General features: G+C 43.9%; 3 protein-coding genes across 3 annotated transcripts in view; all 3 read left to right on the top strand.

Moving 5' to 3' along the window:
• Window positions 1-905: 905 nt before the first annotated feature.
• On the top strand, window positions 906-11,503 carry LOC306740173 (uncharacterized protein; the record flags this gene model as incomplete). Its single annotated transcript, XM_079222278.1, has 4 exons — window positions 906-1,795; window positions 9,164-9,281; window positions 11,114-11,255; window positions 11,397-11,503. 4 exons carry the CDS (start codon window positions 906-908, stop codon window positions 11,501-11,503), a joined length of 1,257 nt encoding a protein of 418 aa, XP_079078404.1.
• A 641-nt stretch (window positions 11,504-12,144) lies between these two features.
• Window positions 12,145-13,038, top strand: LOC306740599 (uncharacterized protein; the record flags this gene model as incomplete). The annotated part of the gene is made up of 1 exon (XM_079222818.1): window positions 12,145-13,038. The coding sequence occupies one exon, from the start codon at window positions 12,145-12,147 to the stop codon at window positions 13,036-13,038; it is 894 nt and encodes a 297-aa protein (XP_079078944.1).
• A 2,797-nt stretch (window positions 13,039-15,835) lies between these two features.
• Window positions 15,836-17,517, top strand: part of LOC306740172 (uncharacterized protein) — a gene marked incomplete at both ends in the record, with an annotated part of 2,049 nt that continues 367 nt past the window's right edge. The window contains one exon of the mRNA XM_079222277.1: window positions 15,836-16,725. Coding sequence (XP_079078403.1) covers window positions 15,836-16,725 — 890 coding nt within the window. The remainder of the gene's footprint in view (window positions 16,726-17,517) is intronic.

Raw genomic sequence — 17,517 nt, 5'->3', positions numbered from 1 at the left:
TTTTATATATGCATTATTGTGGATACACTTTTCTTTGATGTGAATCAGTTGTGTCTATACATTACTATTTGTCTATCTTAGTTGCATTGTGTTATTGAAAATGTATTTTCAGGCTGCCATAAAAAAAAAAATCTGGCCAGGGACAGCAGATGAAAATTAGCCTCTCTGCCTAACTCAGGCTCAGTTACAGTTGTTCTGTTGATTAGTGTACATTGTCCCTGTAAAAAAAAGAAAAAAAGAAGAAGAAGAAAAAAAGACTCGTCATTGCTTCTTTTCTTTTCTGGCAAAAGTATAGCGTCTCATGTTTTGGCATTGAAGCACACACATGCAGTGCAGATACTGCTGTGACGTCACTATACTATATGTGACCATGTTCGAGGAAAGATATATTAGAACTATTGCTGAAGTAGTGTCCCATGTGCTCCACATAAACATAAACAAGCCATGTGTTCACCTGATGGAAACAACGTCTCCATGTGGACCGAGCACTGCGTCATGTTGTGTATGCTGAGGTGTGGCTGCATCAGCACCACTGTATTCTTCTTATTGTTGTTATTATTATCATGCATTTTTCAGTTTGGTTAGATTTAGGCAACAAAAGTTGGTTAGGTTCAGTAGAAATGCACATGGTGGGCCACATATATATATTCACATGTGCAAATGTTGTTGACCTCTGACACCATGGTGCGAGCAGCATAAACTAAATGATGTGGCTGCATGTTCAGAGGAGAACAAGAAAAAAAGGACATTGGTTGCAGCATCTCAGGAGACCCGAGATACATGCTGGTGACTTTCAGGTCCTCCTTTAAAGTCCTGCGCAAGCGCCGTTTGGCCCATTTCCCTGCAATTTCCCCACTGAGGGACTAATAAAGGATTATCTTATCTTATCTTATCTCATTTGGACGATGCCCTCCTCCAACAGCACAGACTCTGTGACAGGAGGAGGAGGAGTTCCTCTCTCGGTGAACTTCGACAGTCCTGAAGATTATCTCGTCTTCATTTTCCAGATCGTGTTCGCCACGACCGTCGTGCTGGTGGCCGGACCCGTAGTCGTCACCATCTTGGCCACCAGATCCCTCCGCCTCCAGAACCGGTTCCTTTTCATGCTGAACACCAGCGTTTGCGACACTCTGGTCGGGTTCTCCGTGTATTATCTCGGGCTGTTCGACGTCCAGGAGGGTTACCCGTCCAGAAACGGGACGTATAACATCCTGTCGTCGCTTCTCGGGGTCAACATACTGACGTTCATGTTCGCGCAGTTCGACCGGTACCTGGCCGTGTGCCACCCGTACGTCTACGGTCGCTTCGTGACGAGGCAATTCGTGATCGGCGTCAACGTCTACTGCTGGGTCTACATCTTCGCCTACCTGGTGGTCAGGAATCTGATTCCACTCTCCAGCGCGATGCAGGTGTACGTGATCAGCATCGTCCTCTTCCAGCTGGTCGTGATCACCAAAGTGGTCATGACCATCAAACTCTACGTGGTCGCCAGATTCCAGCTCGCCAGAGATCCTCCCGGCGCCGAGAGGGAGAGCAAGAAGGAGTCACTGAGAATTATTATTTTCGTTGTCATAATCTTCTTGGTGTTGTGGTGCCCTTCTTTCATAAATATCATCATCAGGCTCTTGACGGGAGGAGGGCTGACGTTCAGGAACCAGGCCACCAACCTGTTCGCCATCATGGCTCGCTTCAACGCGGTGTGCACGCCGTCCGTGTACATCTGGGGGAGTCCGGCTCTGAGGGAAGCCCTGGTGAGGACCGTGTGGGGCAGAGTGTGCCCGAGGTGCCGGAGGAGGTATAACGGGTGGAAAAGTCACGACCATTCTCAACCTAATTATCTCTTTTTTATGACGTTTTTATTTTATTTGTATTTATTCTAAATCTCTTTTTTTCTTCAGAGTCGGCTCCTGTCACGGGAAGGGAGACATCAACAAGACAGTGAAATAAACAAGAACCAGAGGCCTCCACCAGCTGTAATCAATTGTTTATTTGTCCCTCCCTCTCTCTCTCTTTCTCTCCTTAATCTTCCTTGAATCATTTGGATTGAAGCCTCTGCGAGTTTTTTGACCACACACTACTTTCTTCTGGATTGTAGCAATGGTCCTGAAACCGCTCCTAAATGTTAAATGAAGCTGTGGTGTGAGAATGCTTAAGGACTAAAATTGGAAATAATTATCGTAAATATTTCAAATTAAGTGGAAAATATAATCACTGATGCTTCCATTATGGTTTCCCATTGTTTCCCGCTATCGGTTCAGATGTTGCGCTCATCCGTGTCGCTGTCCACGCTGCTGTGGTGCTGAATCACAAGAAGTCCTATACTTTAAAACACAGTAGAATGCCAAGTTGTGCAGTTTGGGGCTTTTATTGTGTATATAATGAAAAGTGCATTCTGTTCTGGTTTGGGGTTTTCCTGTTGCCCTTAACCTTTCAAACACGTGGTGTTTAAATGTATGCGTAAAGCTGCTTTTTGCACTCGGACTGGGTAGAAATAAAAGGAGAATTTTTAATATGTTTTTAAAGAACATTACTTCTACTAAATGTTCTTTAAAAAAAAGAAGCTTGACGCAGCTCAAATTAAAACTCTCCTTTTATTTCTACCCAGTCCGAGTACAAAAAGCTAATAATAATGTTCAAAATTGTGATTCAATATCTTTATTTCATGATGATATGAATGTCCTTTTTATTTCCAACAGAATATGTAACCGGAATATACAGAAATAGAGTAGAGTAAAGCCTCGTAGATGTGGACATCATTTGAGCCAAGAGAGTCTTTTAAATACATGTTGAATGCTCATCAGCTTCAGAGGTTGTTGAAAATAAATGAGAAAATAAAACAATCTAAAGAAAAAGAAAAAGAAAAAAGGAAAAAGTCAGACAAAATGGGAAACATGAAATATTTATTTGAAATAAGGATTCATTTCAATTTAAACTACATTAATACTATGTTCTCTAATGATGTGTGTATGTGGGCTTATGACAGCCATGAAAACACTGTTTTATTTTATATTTTTAATCATGGATGTTTCTGTTGTGTTGGTAGATTCCCCGTTTAGCTTCGTTGGTACGCTGCCGTCGGCGGTGTCGCTGTCCACGCTGCTGTGGTGCTGAATCTCAGCTCCGGGCCTTTCTTTCAAACTCAGTGTTTTTTCCGCTTTTTTCCGGTTGCTGTTAGGAGGAGAGGCCGAGCGTTTGGGAACGAGGCCTCCGATCTGGTTTCCACCGCGGCTCGTGCTCGTGCGCACGGCATTATGCTTTGGGCCTCGCGCCGAGTCCGATGCCAGGCCGATTGACACGAGGTCATTGTGGACAGCTCCTGGTGCTGCAATTGAGTTTAAAGGTATTTTTTTATTTGATACCTTTTTATTAATTTTTTTTTTTGTGACGTTTTTTAAATAGGACTTTTTTTTCGAGACACTATGAATTTCGTCATACTAAACAGCGACTTTCTTTGACTCATGTCGTTTCTACAATTTTACCTTTTATATCTTGACAGACAATTAATGCAAATAGTTTCATACTTTGTTTCCATGTTTCATATGATCCATTATCTGAATACTTATTTGTCTCTCCCCCATCATCTGAATTTTTTTTCGGCTTTTTCCGGCTTTTTCCGGCTGCTGTTAAGAGGAGAGGCCGAGCGTTTGGGAACCAGGGCTCCGATCTGGTTTCCACCGCGGCTCGTGCTCGTGCTCGTGCGCACGGCATTATACTTTTGGCCTCGCGCTGAGTCAGATGCCAGGCCGATTGAGATGAGGTCATTGTGGACAGCTCCTGGTGCTGAAATTGGGTCGAATACGAGGCAAGATAAAGTGTACAAGTTCGTTTGAATAAAAACGTACCTTGTTGGAAAAAGAGTTTAAAGGGACTTTTTTATTTAATACCTTTTCATTGTTATTATTTTTTTGATAGCACTTTTTTTCTCGAAACACTATGAATTTCGTCATATGGAGACTTTCTTTAACTTATATGCCGTTTTCTACATTTTACACTTTGACCTCTATTTGTATATCTTGACAGACAATGCATGTGAATAATTGCATACTTTGTTTCCATGTTTCCTATGATCCATTATCTGAATACTTATTTGTCAAAATGTTGCAGTGAGAGGCCGAGCTTTAAAATCCATGAATTGATTCAGCATTTTTCACAACTTAACAGCTCACTTTGATATGACGAAAGCGTTAGATCAGTGACTCTTATGGGGGAGACTCTGGGTTTTTAGGATAATTAAATTAAACAGCCTACTGAATATAAAATTCACAACTGATGAAAACTCAGGGGTCTTGAGGAGAATTTAGTGCTGCTTCATTTTCTGTAAAGCACAATGTGTTTCAGTATTTACCAGTAATCACAAGAAAAGTACATTTTCTGTAAATGAATCCTTTTGAATTGCACTTTTTGTTTTATTTATTTTGAATTTGTGGTAAAGCTGCTCCTCAAGACAGTGACTTTTTTAGTAAAGTGTTTGTCATAGATTCAGTGAGTGTGTATTCTCAGTTAAAATTAGGTCATTTGAGTCTTTTTTTGAAACTACTTCTTTGTTTTTGGACTTTTTTGTTTGTGCATGAAAGCTGTTGAGTCTGTTTAAAAATGGCTGAAGATTCTGAATTGTTTTGTTTATTGCAATACCTCGTTATTGATGCACTTCTTGTTTTTTAATTCAAATGCAGCTAATTGAGTGTAAAAGGGAATAGTTGTCTCTCTAGCATCACCACCAGCTGGTCGTTTTGGTTTATCATTAAACTTGTTTTTGTGTTAGCATACATATTCTGTATACTATCTCAGGTTTAAACTGTACCATCTTTTCATTAAATTAATTTGAGAAGTTGAGAATGTTCCTCGATTTGGGTCGCGGCTTGTCATTAAGGTGTGATGGTGGGTCCTGGAGCCAGACCAGTTGAGAACCACTGCATTAGATGACCGGCCTATCGTCACAAGGGCATTGTGGACAATAAAAAAATAAGACCCCCCAAAAAAATTACCAACTAACTAACCGGCTAACTTATAATGAAAAAAAGTTAATTTCCAATCAAACCTCTCTTGTTTTAAATACAGTTCAAAGTCCACCGCGATAAAGGAGACTCAAAAGAGTCGAGTGCCATCCGCTTTCCCTCCAGTCCAGACTTTACAGAGGACTGGTGATCCATCCGCAGCCTCTTTGTGCCGCGTCAGAGCGCAGTGCCGTTATGCACGCCGTTATCTGTGTCCCTTTATGAAACACCATGCAGGTACAAACACACAGACCTCTACACACATCAGGTGTTAGCAAACACTGCTGTGTGACGTCACTAAACTATATGTGACCATGTACGAGGTAAGATATATTAGAACTATTGCTGAAATAGTGTCGGCCAAAACCATCCCATCATAAACATAAACAAGCCATGTGTTCACCAGTTGGAAAAATCGTCTCCATCTGGACCGAGCCCTGCATCATGTTGTGTATGCTGAGGTGTGGCTGCGTCAGCTCGCACGTGTGCGTACCTTTAAATTGAGCTCTTCGTGAGGAGAAAGTCTGCCTCCATGAAGGCCAGTCAAAGGGTTTTTGATAGGGTTAGCCTTAAATGCAATGGAAAATGACAAATTAATGATTTAAAGAACATAATTTTACGATAAAATGTTGTGACGGTTTTATGTTTAGTCCATAATACAAATACGTACATTATATGTTACAGGTCTCAGATGAACAGAGCCTGATGGCAGACTTGTGCCAGAGAAAACGGAAAATAATGAGACATGTAAACATTTTGTCTTCTTCATTCAGCGTCTCCCTCGAACTATTTATTTTACATTTCAAGTTAAAACAATCATCTCGTCCATTTCTACCTGACCTTTACATTTCATCTAGCTGACAAAACACGGGTAATTATATTATTATTATATATTTTCAACACATCATCTATTGTCACCTGGAGTTTAAACTCGTCTTCTTTGCACCTTGTCAATGCGCCCAGAGTCACTGTGGTGTACGTGAGGAAGACGTTACTTAAAATGGCGGCGCGGCGTCACTAGTACAGTGAACTAACTGTGTCACTAGTACAGTGAACTAACTGTGTCACTAGTACAGTGAACTAACTGTGTCACTAGTACAGTGAACTAACTGTGTCACTATTACAGTGAACTAACTGTGTCACTAGTACAGTGAACTAACTGTGTCACTATTACAGTGAACTAACTGTGTCACTATTACAGTGAACTAACTGTGTCACTAGTACAGTGAACTAACACCATCACTAGTACAGTGAACTAACTGTGTCACTAGTACAGTGAACTAACTGTGTCACTAGTACAGTGAACTAACATTGTCACTAGTACAGTGAACTAACACCATCACTAGTACAGTGAACTAACATCGTCACTAGTACAGTGAACTAACATTGTCACTAGTACAGTGAACTAACATTGTCACTAGTACAGTGAACTAACTGTGTCACTAGTACAGTGAACTAACATTGTCACTAGTACAGTGAACTAACTGTGTCACTAGTACAGTGAACTAAGTGCGTCCTGTGACGACCCTCCCACTCTTACAGTTGGGTCCCCAGCCTAAAATGGCTGCTTGGTGGGAGTCGGTCTCCAAGAGGGAATAAAAGGCGGCCCAAGTGGGAGGTTCGGTCTCTCTCAATCAGCAGGACCTGCTGCACCAGCCTGGGGTTTTGATGGCATGAATTGTTTGGGCCTGACAATAAACAGGTTTTGAGTTAAAGATTGAAGTGTGGCCTCCCTTTTTGTTGCCAGCCGTGAGCCAGGTGGTAACAAATGGGGGCTCGTCCGGGATCTTAAAGGTATTTTTGTTAAAGGGAGGTTTCCGCACAGATCTTTTTGGTTAGAGTGGGTTGCTGACCTGCTGTAGTGGTACAGGCTGGTGAGTCATTTGGAACCATTTTCCTGATAGGCATAAGCATAAGGCATGTCTCTCATTGACCCTTTGTTTTGTTTGTTTGTTATTTTTGTGCAGTACGTGGTTAGAGCAGTTGCTCGGGGGCACTTCCATGACTGTCTAGGTGATTTTCAGCTTGCTGAAGGTTAACCGGGTTACTGGGTTTTGTGCTTAATTTATCCTGCCACTAACCTGCATGAAGACTAGGGAGGAGTTACTCAGCTAGACCTGGTTAGGCAGATAGTCAGAGGAGTTGGGTTCCTTATTTAAAGCAGCCTGTCGGCCATTTTGTTTTGGGAAACCCTGGTATTAGTTGGTTGGTTGGAAAGTTTGCAGGTGGAGTGGTTAAAAAAAAAAAGGTTTCCGTTGAAGACTTTGTTCTAGGTCCCGATGAGGATTTGCTTGGTTCCTACAAAAGGGACCAGCTCTTGAAGATAGCAGACCACTATGGTATTGAGTTTTCCAAAAAGTTGAATAAAGATGAACTGTTGGCCAGCTTGAAGGTTCACTTGTTGGAGAAAAGAGTGTTGCCTGTTATGAGTGACCCGGGGAAAGGTCCCATCTTGACCGGTCTTGGAGGTGGTTTGACATTTGAGCAACAAAGACAACTAATGCAAGAGGAACATAAAAATATGGTGATGTTAGAACAATTAAAACAAGAAGCACATCTTCAGGAGGCTGAATTAAAACAGGAGGCACATCTTCAGGAGGCTAAATTAAAACAAGAGACACATCTTCAGGAGGCTAAATTAAAACAGGAGGCACATCTTCGGGAGGCTGAATTAGCGCATGTGCAGGCTAAACAACAGATGGAGTTGGAGCGATATAGGCTGGAGCTTATAAGTGAAGGGAAACTTAACGCCAATCCACCTAGGGGAGAGCCGGTATCTTTTGATGTTTCTGTTAACTTAAGGTTAGTTCCAAGGTTTAATGAAGGGGACCCTGACGTCTTCTTTATTTTGTTTGACCGCTTAGCCGAGGCTCGAAAGTGGTCAGATGAGGAGCGTACTCTCTTGTTGCAATGTGTGCTCACTGGCAAGGCCCAGGAGTGTTGCGGATAGTGGTAGCTACCAGTTGGTTAAAGCGGCTGTACTTAGGACATATGAGTTGGTACCAGAAGCTTATCGCCAGCGGTTCAGGTCACTCAAAAAGAGAAGTTGTCTCACGTAGAGTTTGCTCGTGATTTAACAACTCATTTTAATCGCTGGTGTGCTGCTTCAAAGGTGGATACAAAGGAGGACCTAGAGGAAATGATCTTGCTTGAGCAGTTCAAAAATGCTCTGCCTGACCGTGTGGTTACTTACATTCAGGAAAAGGAAGTAAGCAAGGTTACAGATGCGGCTAGGTTGGCAGATGAGTTTGTCTTAACTCATAAAGATTTTTTTGGTGGGAGCCGTGGTCGTGGAGAGCTTGGTTTCCGCGACAGCATGGGGGGAGTTAACACCAGTAAGTTGTGGTCGGAAGGGGCACATACGTTGTCAGGTAAAGCAGACCGGGGTAGAATGGACCCAAGTCGTGTCTGTAACTACTGTTTTGGCAAGGGTCACTGGCGAAATGAGTGTCCGGTGTTAAAAAAAAGTTAAAGCCTGGAGGGTTGTCAGCAAAGTCATCTGGGGCTGCGTTGTCTTTGAGTGGGGAAGAGAGGGATCGTGTCATTGCTGCCGTGCGGGCACACACAAGGCCATCTTTGGAATAGTCAGGGATTGAAGATCCAGGTTTGGATCAAGAGCTGACAGGTTCCTCAACTCAACAGGACATTGACCCTGGTTATGCTGCGTTTGTATCCGACGGTTATGTTTCACTGGTCGGACATGAGACAAAAGTACCAGTTAAGATTTTAAGAGATTCAGGGGCTCTGGAATCATTTAGATTGGAGTCGGTGTTGGATTTCTCTGCTGAAACAGACACTGGTTCCAGTGCTGCGGCCCGAGGCATGGGCTTAACAGTCTTTTCTTCCCCAAAGCATCATTTGACATTGTTCTCAAGTCTGGTGGAGGGCAACGTGGTCATGGGTGTGCGCCCTTCACTGCCTATGGAGGGGGTGCATGTCATTTTGGGGAATGACCTGGCTGGCAGTCAGGTATGGCCTGATGTGTCGCTGGATACTCTATCCTCCCAGGTAGAGGAGGTCGAGTACTCCATGACGCCTGAGGCGGTACTTCCTTCCTGTGCTGTGACTCTTGCTATGAGTCGGTCCAAGGGTGAGTCCAGTTCCGAACAGTCAAATAAAAAGAAGTCTGCATTTCCGGTGCCTGTTTTCCCCTTGCCTGTCTCTCGCAGGGAACTTCTGGAGGAGCAAAAACAGGATCCCACACTGCAGGCCGTGTACAAGCAGGTTCTGCAAGAGGAAGACGTGGACAGTGCAGCTCAGGGCTATTTTCTCCAGGATGGGCTGTTGGTGAGGAAATGGGTTCCCCAGGGAGAATGTTTTATGGGGGACGAAACCTTGCAAATTGTTCTGCCCTCTAGTGCAAGGCTGGTGGTACTGCAGACGGCTCATGACGGAGTTGCAGGTCATTTAGGGGTAAGAAAAACCTATGACTGGGTGAAGCGACACTTTTACTGGCCTCTTATGAAGAGAGGAATTTCAGCTTTCATTAAGACCTGCCACGTGTGTCAGCTGACTGGAAAACCAAATAAGACAATAAAGCCTGCGCCTCTGTATCCAATTCCAGTTGCTAACCAACCGTTTGAACATCTGATCATTGACTGTGTTGGTCCGCTGCCACGCTCTAAAGCTGGTAGTAACTTTTTGTTCACAGTGATGTGTCAGGCTACACGCTATCCTGCGGCATATCCTCTCAGGAATATTACAACAAAGTCTGTGGTAAAGGCGCTGACTCAGTTTATATCTATTTTTGGCATCCCAAAAGTAATTCAGTCTGATCAGGGGTCTAACTTCTGTTCAAAGTTGTTCGCAGAGGTATTGGGGCAGTTACGGGTTAAACATTCTAAGTCCAGCGCCTACCATGCCCAGAGCCAAGGGGCTCTAGAACGGTTTCACCAAACGATGAAGTCCCTCCTCCGTGCATATTGCACTGAGTTGGACCGTGACTGGGAGGAGGGGTTACCCTGGCTGATGTTAGCGGCCAGGGAGGTGTCTCATGAGAGCTTGGGGTTTAGTCCCAACGACTTGGTTTTTGGTCACACGGTGCGAGGTCCCCTAGCTTCCTTACACAGGGACTGGCTAGTTGAGGAGGCCCCAAAAAACTTATAGATCATGTAAACGGTTTTAAGCAGCGGCTGTACCGGGCGAATTAAATGGCGAAAAAGAACCTACATGCAGTTCAACATAAAATGAAGTTGTCTGTATGATCGACGGGCAGAACGCCGGGAGTTTAGTGCTGGTGATCAAGTTCTGGCACTTTTGCCTTTGATTGGGTCTCCTTTCCAGGCTAAGTTCTCTGGTCCCTATACCGTGACCAGGAAAATGTCAGACCTAAACTACTTAATTTCAACCCCATCGCGAAGAAAGTCTGTGCAGCTCTGTCACATTAATTTGTTAAAACCCACTTTACCCGCTCCCGGGTCTGGGGTTGCCGCTGTTGCTACAGTGGTTCCAGTTGGTCAGTCTTCTCCACCTCCTGACCCGACAGAGGAATTTGAGGAAGTGTTATACGCCAGATGATGTCATGTTGAAAGGACGTCTGAACAACTCTGAATCACTTTCCAATCTAGAGGTCTCCAGACAAACGTGAACGTTTAGAGGAAGAGGTCAACTATATGCTGGAAAACAACATTGCTGAGCCATGTTCATCTAGTTGGTCCTCCCCATGTCTACTTGTTAAGAAGCCAGATGGAACATTTAGACCATGCACTGATTTCCGGAAGGTAAATCGGGTGACTAAGCCAGACTCTTTTCCACTCCCCCGGATGGAAGACTGTGTGGACCAGGTTGGCTCTGCTAAGTTCGTCAGTAAGTTTGACCTTCTTAAAGGTTACTGGCAAGTTCCCTTAGCGGCCAGAGCTAGGGAAATGGCCAGTTTCGTCACGGCCAGTGGGTTGTATTCCTACACAGTTATGCCGTTTGGGTTACGCAATGCTCCGGCCACGTTCCAGCGCCTAATGAACAAGGTCGTGTCGGGGTTGGTTGGGTGTGCTGTGTACTTGGATGATGTGGTGATTTACAGTGACACTTGGGAGAATCATCTGCAGCGCGTCAGAGCGTTGTTTGACCGTCTTGCCTGGGCTTGTCTAACCATTAATCTAGCTAAATGCGAATTTGCAAAGGCAACAGTAACTTACCTGGGGAAGGTTGTGGGACAAGGGCAAGTGCGCCCAGTGAGAGCAAAGGTGTTGGCGGTGGATCAGTTTCCTGTTCCTACTACCAAGAAGGAACTGTCTCGTTTCTTGGGCATGGTGGGGTACTATCGTGGGTTCTGCAGGGACTTTTCCACAGTAGTTGCCCCACTGACTTCGCTTCTCAGCCAAAAGGTCAAGTTTGGGTGGTCTCTCGCTTGTCAAAAGGCCTTTGAGACTGTCAAGTTGATGTTGTGTTCTGCACCTGTCTTAGCAGCCCCCCAGATGGACCAGCCGTTTTCCCTGTATGCGGATGCTAGCAAGGTGGGAGCTGGGGCTGTGTTGATGCAGGATAATGGAAGTGGGTTGACTGCCCGGTGAGTTTCTTTTCCAAGAAGTTCAACTCTCACCAGTTAAATTACTCCATCATCGAGAAAGAAGCACTAGCACTGATCTGGGCGCTGAAGCATTTTGAGGTTTATGTGGGTGGTGGGGTAAGACCTTTGGTGGTATATACTGATCACAACCCCCTAACCTTTCTCCACTCACTCCAGAACCCAAACCAGAGGCTGATGCGCTGGTGTCTTACCAGTGTCGTACAGTGAACTAGCATCGTCACTAGTACAGTGAACTAGCATCGTCACTAGTACAGTGAACTAACTGCGTGCTTATTATAATTATAATGATTATCATATATATATATTGTTTTCATGACGAAGCATCGGGATGAGGACCTGTTGTTAAGCAAATCGGAGTTCGATTCCCGTGAGAAGTATTTTTAGTATTTTTTTCAGTAGAAATGCACATGGTGGGCCACATATATATTAACGTGTGCAAATGTTGTTGACCTCTGACACCATGGTGCGAGCAGCATAAACTAAATGATGTGGCTGCATGTTCAAAGGAGAACAAGAAGAAAAAAAAGACATAGGGTCGCAGCATCTCAGGAGACCCGAGATACATGCTGGTGACTTTCAGGTCCTATAAAGTCCTGCGCAAGCGCCGTTTGGCCCATTTGGACGATGCCCTCCTCCAACAGCACAGACTCTGTGACAGGAGGAGGAGGAGTTCCTCTCTCGGTGAACTTCGACAGTCCTGAAGATTATCTCGTCTTCATTTTCCAGATCGTGTTCGCCACGACCGCCGTGCTGGTGGCCGGACCCGTAGTCGTCACCATCTTGGCCACCAGATCCCTCCGCCTCCAGAACCGGTTCCTTTTCATGCTGAACACCAGCGTTTGCGACACTCTGGTCGGGTTCTCCGTGTATTATCTCGGGCTGTTCGACGTCCAGGAGGGTTACCCGTCCAGAAACGGGACGTATAACATGTTGCCTTCTCTCCTTGGGGTGAACTTGATGACATTTCTGTTCGCGCAGTTCGACCGGTACTTCGCCGTCTGTCATCCCTTCTTCTACACGCGCTACATAACCCGGCGGGTGGTTATCTCTGTAAACGTCTATTGTTGGCTTCACGTCTATACTCAGACGATTCTTTTAATTTTCGTGCCACTTTCCAAAGCACAGCAGGTGTACGTGTTCGCCATTGTCAGCTTACAGGTCATCGTGATCACCAAAGTGGTCATGACCATCAAACTCTACGTGGTCGCCAGATTCCAGCTCAACAGAGATCCTCCCGGCGCCGAGAGGGAGAGCAAGAAGGAGTCGCTGAGAATTATTATTTTCGTTGTCATAATCTTCTTGGTGTTGTGGGGCCCTTCTTTCATAAATATCATCATCAGGTTCGTGTCGGGCAGAGGGATGGGGTTCAGGAACCAGGCCACCAACCTGTTCGCCATCATGGCTCGCTTCAACGCGGTTTGCACGCCGTCCGTGTACATCTGGGGGAGTCCGGCTCTGAGGGAAGCCCTGGTGAGGACCGTGTGGGGCAGAGTGTGCCCGAGGTGCCGGAGGAGGTAATGCAAAGTGCACTCAACCCTTTTTTATTGATTGCATATACAGATGATTGCATTGCCGCATGTGGCTCCTTGTTGTCTCTTTTCTTCAGAGTCGGTTCCGGTCAAAGGAAGGAAGAAACCACAAGTCAGGGAAATAAGAAGAACTCAAAGCCTCCAGTCAGCACGTTATGCTAATCAACTTCAACTGTCTTTTTATTTTATTTTGTTTGTCTCTGATTTGTTTGTCTCTGCTTTAAATACTTCGGATTTTAACCATACAACCATAAACTCAACCAAAGAGTTTATTTTTGCAATGCAAATGTTATTTTCTGCAATGTATCCAACAAAGTCGTGATATCTGAATTAGTTGTTGATCCAGTATAGTGTATAGTATATAGTGTGTGTATATATACTAACTATTATTATTACTATTATTATTACTATTATGGTTGTTATTCAAATCTAAAGAAGAAAAAAGGAAACGTCAGACAAAGTGGGAAACATGAAATATTTATTTGAAATAAGGATTCAGTTTCAATTTAAACTACATTAATATAATGTTCTCTAATGATGTGTGTATGTGGGCTTATGACAGCCAAGAAAACACTGTTTTATTTTATATTTTTAATCATGGATGTTTCTGTTGTGTTGGTAGATTCCCCGTTTAGCTTCGTTGGTACGCTGCCGTCGGCGGTGTCGCTGTCCACGCTGCTGTGGTGCTGAATCTCAGCTCCGGGCCTTTCTTTCAAACTCAGGGTCGTCGTGCGTTTTTTTTCTTCCGGCTGCTGTTAGGAGGAGAGGCCGAGCGTTTGGGAACGAGGCCTCCGATCTGGTTTCCACCGCGGCTCGTGCTCGTGCTCGTGCGCACGGCATTATACTTTTGGCCTCGCGCCGAGTCCGATGCCGGGCCGATTGACACGAGGTCATTGTGGACAGCTCCTGGTGCTGAAATTGAGTTTAAATGTAATGTTTTATTTGATACCTTTTTATTGTTATTTTTGTGACGTTTTTTGATAGGACTTTTTTTTCTCCAGACACTATGAATTTCGTCATACTAAACGGAGACTTTCTTTGGCTTTTATGTCGTTTTCTACATTTTACACTTTGACCTTTATTGGTATTTCTTGACAGACAATGAATGCGAATCGTTGTATACTTTGTTTCCATATTTCATCCATTATCTGAATACTTATTAGTCCTTCCTCCATCCTCTGAATCAAAACTCTGCATTCTTTTATATTTAATTTAATTGTGTCTCCAAAAAATCAAATGGGAAAACCAAAGAAAAGAAAATGTGTGTTCTACTGTAAAGAGTTTTATTTGCCAAAAATGTTAATTTGTGAAATAGTTTTCCCATATTGGCTCACTTTATATCTAAGCCCAACACACTGTAAAACCATTTGTAGTTCAAATTATACTTTTAAGGTCATTATTATGTTATACTTTCATGTTTTGTAAAAAAAAAACGGTGTCATTGCTAAATCTATTTAGTTGTTTGCACTAATCAGCTGAGAAAATTGAGTGTATAAGTGAAATAGAGAATGTAGATGCTTGTGTGTATGTGATAGTCATTCACAAGACAGTTACTGTGTAACGCTTCCTTTTCAACAAGTAAAGATTTATTTTTATTTTGACAAGTTGTTCTTGTATTACTTCAGTTAAACATGTAAACAGTTACAATGCAATGTTTTAAACAAAATAAATCTCATTGTGGATTTTCTTTCCTTCTGTACAATTTTCTTGAAACAATGCATTCAATTTAAATATCGTCACGAGGGCATTATGGACAGCTCCTGGTGCTGAAGAATAACCAACGAATAACTTATCATTTAAAAAAAAGTAAATTTCCAATCAAACCTCTCTTGTCTGAAATACAGTTTAAAGTCCACCGCAGTAAAGGAGACTCAAAAGAGTCTCGTGCCATCCGCTTTCCCTCCAGTCCAGACTTTACAGGACTGTTGATCCATCCGCAGTCTCTTTGTGCCGCGTCAGAGCGCAGTGCCGTTACGCACGCCGTTATCTGTGTCCCTTTATGAAACACCATGCAGGCACAAACACACCACACATCAGGTGTCTCATGTTCTGGCCTTGAAACACACACTGCAGTGCAAACACTGCTGTGTGACGTCACTATACTATATGTGACCATGTACGAGGTAAGATATATTATAACTATTGCTGAAGTAGTGTCCCATGTGCTCCACATGAACATAAACAAGCCATGTGTTCACCTGATGGAAACAACGTCTCCATGTGGACCGAGCCCTGCTCATGTATGCTGAGGTGTGGCTGCATCAGCACGCACGTGTGCGTATGACTTTTTGTAAAAAATCTCAATAAAAAAAAAAATACGACGATTTGACCTTTAATTTGACCTCTTCGTGAGGAGAGAGGCTGCCTGCATGAAGGCCAGTCAAAATGTTTGTTATACGATTAGGCTTAAATACAATGGAATATGACAAATGAATGATTTAACGAACATCATCTGACTGTCAAATATTGTGACGGTTTTATGTTCAGCCTATAATATAAATACTTGTACAAATAATTTTAATTATAATGATTATCATGGGAAATATATACATTACGGGGTACACTATGAACTATCATACATCATGTATAATAATAATATTATTATACATTTTTCAGTTGCAGTTTGGTTAAATTTAAATTTAAAAGTTGGTTAGGTTCAATAGACATGGGCCACATATATATTCACGTGTGCAAATGTTGACATCTCAGGAGACCCGAGATACATGCTGGAGACTTTCAGGTCCTTTAAAGTTCATGCGCTCAAAGCCGTTTGGCCCATTTGGACGATGCCCTCCTCCAACAGCACAGACTCTGTGACAGGAGGAGGAGGAGTTCCTCTCTCGGTGAACTTCGACAGTCCTGAAGATTATCTCGTCTTCATTTTCCAGATCGTGTTCGCCACGACCGCCGTGCTGGTGGCCGGACCCGTAGTCGTCACCATCTTGGCCACCAGATCCCTCCGCCTCCAGAACCGGTTCCTTTTCATGCTGAACACCAGCGTTTGCGACACTCTGGTCGGGTTCTCCGTGTATTATCTCGGGCTGTTCGACGTCCAGGAGGGTTACCCGTCCAGAAACGGGACGTATAACATCCTGTCGTCGCTTCTCGGGGTCAACATACTGACGTTCATGTTCGCGCAGTTCGACCGGTACCTGGCCGTGTGCCACCCGTACGTCTACGGTCGCTTCGTGACGAGGCAATTCGTGATCGGCATCAACGTCTACTGCTGGGTCTACAACATCGCCCACCTGATGGTCAGGAATCTGATTCCACTCTCCAGCGCGATGCAGGTGTACGTGATCAGCATCGTCCTCTTCCAGCTGATCGTGATCACCAAAGTGCTCATGACCATCAAACTCTACGTGGTCGCCAGATTCCAGCTCGCCAGAGATCCTCCCGGCGCCGAGAGGGAGAGAAAGAAGGAGTCGCTGAGAATTATTATTTTCGTTGTCATAATCTTCTTGGTGTTGTGGTGCCCTTCTTTCGTAAATATCATCATCAGGTTCGTGACGGGAGGAGGGCTGACGTTCAGGAACCAGGCCACCAACCTGTTCGCCATCATGGCTCGCTTCAACGCGGTGTGCACGCCGTCCGTGTACATCTGGGGGAGTCCGGCTCTGAGGGAAGCCCTGGTGAGGACCGTGTGGGGCAGAGTGTGCCCGAGGTGCCGGAGGAGGTATAACGGGTGGTGGGGGGTGAAAAAGTCACTAATTATCTCTTTTTTTATTCCATTTTCTTTATTTTTATCTATTCAAAATCTCTTTTTTCTTCAGAGTCGACTCCTGTCACGGGAAGGGAGAAATACAAAAGACAGTGAAATAAACAAGAACCAGAGGCCTCCACCAGCTGTAATCAACTGAGTTTAATTTCCCTCTCTCTCTCTCTCTCTTTTTCTCTCCTTAATCTTCCTTGAATCATTTGGATTGAAGCCTCTGCGAGTTTTTTTTCCACACTCTGCTTTCTTCTGGAGGGTCCTGAAACCGCTCCTAAAATGAAACTGTGGTCTGAGAAGGCGTAAGGACTAAAATTGGAAATAATTATAGTAAAGATGTCAAATTAAGTGAAACATATTGAATGTATTCATATATAATCACTGACGCTTCCGTTGTGGTTTCCCATTGTTTCCCGCTATCGGTTCAGATGTTGCGCTCATCCGTGTCGCTGTCCACGCTGCTGTGGTGCTGAATCACAAGAAGTCCTATACTTTAAAACACAGTAGAATGCCAAGTTGTGCAGTTTTGGATTCTTTGCATTCTGTTCTGGTTTGGGGTTTTCCTGGTGTGCTGTTGCCCTTAACCTTTCAATCACGTGGTGTTTAAATGTATGCGTAAAGCTGCTTTTTGCATTCGGACTGGTAGAAATAAAAGGAGAATTTTGAATATGTTTTTAAAGAACATTACTTATACTTAATGTTCTTTAAAAAAAAGAGCTAGACCCAGCTCAAATTAAAACTCTCCTTTTATTTCTA

This window comes from Taurulus bubalis (assembly GCF_910589615.1).
Source record: "Taurulus bubalis genome assembly, chromosome: 8".
NCBI classification, from domain to species: domain Eukaryota; kingdom Metazoa; phylum Chordata; class Actinopteri; order Perciformes; family Cottidae; genus Taurulus; species Taurulus bubalis.
The sequence above is the reverse complement of the archived record's forward strand: the minus strand, read 5'-3'. Positions and strand labels throughout refer to the sequence as shown.